This window comes from Triticum aestivum, chromosome 5A (assembly GCF_018294505.1).
Source record: "Triticum aestivum cultivar Chinese Spring chromosome 5A, IWGSC CS RefSeq v2.1, whole genome shotgun sequence".
NCBI classification, from domain to species: Eukaryota; Viridiplantae; Streptophyta; class Magnoliopsida; order Poales; family Poaceae; genus Triticum; species Triticum aestivum.
Genome location: NC_057806.1, coordinates 323,544,802 through 323,549,928, shown reverse-complemented (window position 1 = coordinate 323,549,928; position 5,127 = coordinate 323,544,802). Strand labels below are relative to the sequence as shown.

Genomic DNA, 5,127 nt, shown 5'->3' with positions numbered 1-5,127 from the left:
TATAGTAACGGCGGCAAAGTTGAGGAGCGGTAACCGTAGTAACATGTTAAATCGAAGTCCTACCATCTGCTGGCTCAGGAATAAGAACCACGAGGCGGGTAGAAACCTTGCTCCTTAGGGTTGCAGCGGAAAATGGTGGCAACATTCTGCCCAAGAGGAGATCACGAGGATGAGGTGGTGCCATCAGGCGTCAGTGAGGTCTATGCTCTAGTAAGATAGAAAGTGGCGCGGCGGAACCCTAGTTAAGGTGGCTTGTGATATAGATGCATGTAGGCACAAGTTGTGTACCATTATACAAGTCCCTTTTTATTTCACTGCATCAAAACAAAAAATAGGAAATTCAACTTGGAGTGATTAAATAGAGAGAAAAAAAGGATAGACAATAATGAACATCTACAAAGATCTAAAGATCTAGAGGCCAAACAAATGGCAGCTGTTGAGAACAAATGGTGGTTCGTTCACGAACAAGTCGTTAATCCAACTTCCATCCGCTGCCGCGACGTGCACCGGCGACCTGATAGGCCCGTCGAAGTCCATCTCCTGGAGCAACGCAGCAGCAGCAGCGGGTGCCGGCGGCGACGCGTTCCACCCCCAGCAGTCATCCTCGATAGCGAACAGACGCGAGTAATCGTCGCGCTCTCTCGGCGGCACATTGGCACCGCCGTCGCTGCCGCCGCTGCTCCATGTGATATCCGAGGAGCTTGCCGGCGATTGAGTCTCAGAACTGATAGCTCCAGAGCTGCTACCGGGAACGACGGCGACGTCTGGAGCTGCTGCGGTGTCGGTGCGGACGGTGGTCTCGAGGATCACCGGCACGGCCGCCGACTCGGTCGCCTTGCAGCTGTGCTCCGAGATGTACACCACCGTATACTTCGGCCGTCCATCGTCGCTGCCGTCATCGTCATTGCGCTGCACCGTTCGTTTGGCCGGGCAGCCCTGGTTCGTGCTGTTGGTGCACCGGTAGTAATTCCTGCAAATTGCCATTGATGGAAGAGCGATTTAGCTTTAGTCATTGTTATAGTTTCAATTTAATTAATTAACCCGAGCATGCGTAAGCATCATACGTCTTCTTGCTGGACGTACGCATGATGATGCCATCGATGCCAGATGTATCATCGTGTATCACGGGTACATGAAGGGGGTCCCAACTGATGAATCACTGTCGGGAGATGGGTGCACGTATCCATACGGACAGCGAGCGGTCTGGAAATGGCATATTTTAGCTAGTTTGGTTGATTGGCTCCTTTGCATGGCTTTCCACGTTTTGATAGAGAGTGTAAAAATTCTTAAATCGTCATTTCTAAGTTTAGCGAAACCATTGAGTACTTAATCTTCTTGGTTAAAGCATGCATGCATGCGATGGAGTACTATACTTAGTCGTTAAATTGAAGGGTGACCTGTCATGGGCGAAATATTGGGTCATGAGTCATTTCAGCCTTTCATTAGTTATAAGAATAAATGGTTGTGATTTTCCTTCTCTTTCAACCCTAATCCTCACCCTCTCCTTCCAACTTAAAATCTTATGCCGCCTCCACCATTATTAACGAGGCCCTTCTCTACAATCGCAGCCAGCACACCATCCGCCGCCGCCATCTCTCGAATTGCTACCACCGCCACACTAACATCAGGAAGCAGGGGGTTCAAAAATAAAACATCAGGGGGGCAGGGGCTCGCTCTACCCCGGCGGCCAGCTCTGCCGGAGTGGAAGAAGAAGATGAGAAAGAGTAGTACGTACGGCAGGGCTACATGTTTAAGAAACTGAATAATAGCAAATGTTGTACTAATAATATGAAATTGTTTACCTGGGGTGCTTGGCCGCTTCGATTTGCTTCTGGCCGTACTTCCTCCACTGGTAGCCGTCGAAATCCGGCACCGTCGTGACGAGCGTCGTCGTCGTCGCCCCTTGCTTCTTCCTCCTGCAACGAGTAGTAGCCTTCGTCGCAGTCGCAGCACCGCCGCGGTGTCCTTGCCCCTCCTCGTGCCGTTCATCTTCCCGGACTCTCTTGCGCCCCCCGCGCCGTTTGCCTCCGGCGCACGACGCCGCCGTTGCCTTCACCTGTGAGCTGCCGTGCTCCCAACACAAGTCAGCCGCAAGACCAGAACACGAGGACGCGCCGCTCCGAGACGGGGACGTGGACGGGTACAGCAGCTCGTGCAGCTGCGCCACCAGCTCCCTCTCCCGGCGCTGCAGCTGTATCCCGCCGTCAGCCGCTGCCCAGGCGTGCTCACCGCCCGGGGCACAACCTCTGCTCCTCTGCATTTCAGTTCGGATAGCTCGACGGTACGTGCGGCACGCAGACAAGTGTGTGTATGACGCTGGCTAAGCTTGCTCAGATTAGACAAGCTAGACGTGGAAAGAAAAGGTGTTGGTTGCTTGCTCCGGTAGCTTCAGACTCTGGAAGTCGCGGAGGCTCCTTTATAGAGAGGATCAGGATCTCTCGGTGCTCCGAACGTCAACAAGAGACGTGGGCCCACAGACTTTACACACCCACGTGGCGGTCCTTCCATGTTGATGGGGACGAGGAAGAGGATCCAACCCAGTGTGCGTGTGGGGACAACCCGAGCGAAAATCGTGGCGGGGAGGAAGGGGGCATATGCATGATAGGGCTAGCTCTTCTTGTCCCATATGTACGTGATGCACGCGCCAATATACGCATGATATTATTTTTCCCGCATAAACATTAGGCAATTCAATCAAGAAAACAAATGTCCAGTCGATTCCCTATGAGAGAAGGCGATGTGATGCGCACCTCCGAGGCTGAGCTAGCTAGAGTCTTGTCGAAGACGGGGACGATGCGGGCAAGCTTGGAGAGGGAGAGGGAGAGAGGGGGAGGGCGGTGGGGGGGGGGGGGTCCTATTCATCGCCGCTCGGAGTGGACAACGTACGAGCTGGACAACGCGATCAGTCGGGGCATCATCGGCTGAGGGCTTGTTGCTAGGACATCGCTCAGGCAGGGGCGCCGCCCCGTCACGGGTGGAAAAGGGGGCCTTTTCATTTTGATCGTTGCTCGGATTACATAGCGCCCGAGCCTGAGACGTAGACAAGGACATCGCGGCCAAGCTCGAGGTTGCCTACTCTGACCGGAAGTCACGGTGAAAAAGGCCCTTCCTTAAACGCGACAACAATGTGTCAACAAGGGTTTGGCAGGACATCATCAGTGATAGGACCAGTTGTCATTGGTGGAGGAGAGGGTAGAGGAAGACTTGAAAAAGATCGGGAAGAGGAAGGAAGAAGGCCGAAAGGAGGAAGAAGGAGCAGCAATTGCATTTTAATCTAACGGCTGAAAAAACCGACTAGCATTTTTTTTCGAGTAACTGATACATAGATGGCCCTATTTTTTGTATTATGCAAGTGTGGATATATAATTGGGGATGTTTTTGTAACTTGACAAGCTATACATAATCGAACATTGTCGGAAGTTCGTAGGAGCACGCATGCATGCAGCCACTAACATTCGAAAAATGTCGATGAAAACCATGCGGAAATGATGTTTGAAGTTTCCCAAAAATCTAAAAACAATGTGTGATGTTAAAGGGTGATGTTCTATTGCCACGTGAAATTTGAAATTCAAACACGTTACGAGATGTGAGTTATGAAAATAACAAAATCATCGTTGAATAGTTCCGAAAGTAACATCACTATTCATTGCTGAATTTGTTTTTTTTCTCGCATAGATCACATCTTGTGATGTGTTTCAACTTGGACTTCCGTATGGAAATACAACATCACCCTATTAACATCCAGTAATTTTTCTAGATTGATCAAAACTTTCAAATGTGGTTTACACGAAGTTTTATTTAAATGTTGGTTTTCATGTGATATTCTCCCTTCTTTTATACCATTAGCCCTTAATCATTTCAGTGAGTCCATGCATGTCATCTTTTGGCAGAGTTGCATGGGGCACCTACCCCATCTCCCATACTTTTTTTTATTTCATCTTAAAAGTTGAATCTATTGTATCTTTTGAACCGAAAGTTCAAATTAAGTTTCATTGCATATTCGTATTCGTTGCTACGAGTACTTTCAAATAAGATCAATATTGAATACATGTAGAACTTGATAGTCATAATATTAAGTTTTACAAAGCTTCACCAAATTACCGAGTTTCATTTGCTTTTAGGGATTTAGGGCTTAGGTTTAAGTTCTAGTCACTGAAACTTGTTGAAATAATTCTTATTCGCTCTAGCAAGTTTTAGTAGTTGATACTTGCTGAAGTGTTTAAAACTTGTCAAAACATACTTAGAAGTGTGTATGCTCCAAAGCCCTCATCACAAGAAACACACATATGCAAATGAGATATAAATTGAATTTTTGATTCAAAAGATATAATAAATTCGAATTTACAAGTCAAAAGAAAAAAAAACATAAAAAGGTGGGATGGATGGGGCATATGCACTCTCATTCAAAAGTTGTATCAGAAGCTGCATGCATGCCGTAATTAAGCTCCAATCATAAAAGCACTATTTTAATATTGACGCGATCATGCGGCCATACGCATCGTGCCCCCGAATATCGTTGCACTGGATGATAATATGATCAGCTACTAGATAATGCTCACACCGCTACCGAGTTACTCCCTCTGTAAATTAATATAACAGCGTTTAGATAACTAAAAGTAGTTATCTAATTTAGAGAGGGAGTATGTAAATCCTCTTGCGTGATGCACATGGACTTGTATCACACAAGCCATTTTCATGTCGGAAACATCATGTGTACATTCACCAGCAGATGGGTACATGAATGAATAAATTTATTTGCGGCCAGTTGAGGGAGAGCGACCCAAGTCCACACAGAGCAAAAGCAGCGTGTCAACGTCGAGCGAGCTGAACACCACACCCAATACGCCCGTCCTACTCATTTCGTCCTGTAATAAACTTTTACTTGCGGAAAATTTCCTCAAATTAATTAGGGACCGATCCATATTAGTGCGCAGTTCACTCTGTCATCTCATGTAAGTAAGTGGTAGGATCTTCATCTTCCGGACTTCTGGTTGTAATAAGTCTCGACAGGAGCAAGTACTGACCGGACCAGCAGTAGGCAAGAATTCATTGACGCTCAAGTCTTGGGTCAACCTTGGGCGTTAAGACTCACGTCCAGTTCGTCCAACTCCATTGAACCTAGGTACA

The 5,127-nt window shown here is 47.6% G+C and overlaps 1 protein-coding gene across 1 annotated transcript; it reads right to left on the bottom strand.

Moving 5' to 3' along the window:
* Nucleotides 1-242: 242 nt before the first annotated feature.
* On the bottom strand, nt 243-2,376 carry LOC123106867 (probable WRKY transcription factor 47). Its single transcript, XM_044528903.1, has 2 exons — nt 1,803-2,376; nt 243-970 (listed from the first exon to the last, which is right to left on the bottom strand). Exons 1-2 carry the CDS (start codon nt 2,258-2,260, stop codon nt 412-414), a joined length of 1,017 nt encoding a protein of 338 aa, XP_044384838.1. The 5' UTR covers nt 2,261-2,376; the 3' UTR covers nt 243-411.
* Nucleotides 2,377-5,127: the final 2,751 nt, after the last annotated feature.

Bases quoted from the DNA above. Each gene is read 5' to 3' on its own strand.
- LOC123106867 (XM_044528903.1), bottom strand. From the start codon at position 2,260: ATGCAGAGGAGCAGAGGTTGTGCCCCGGGCGGTGAGCACGCCTGGGCA. The intron at 971-1,802 runs GTAAACAATTTC...GGCAATTTGCAG, and splicing joins GAAGCGGCCAAGCACCCCAG to GAATTACTACCGGTGCACCA.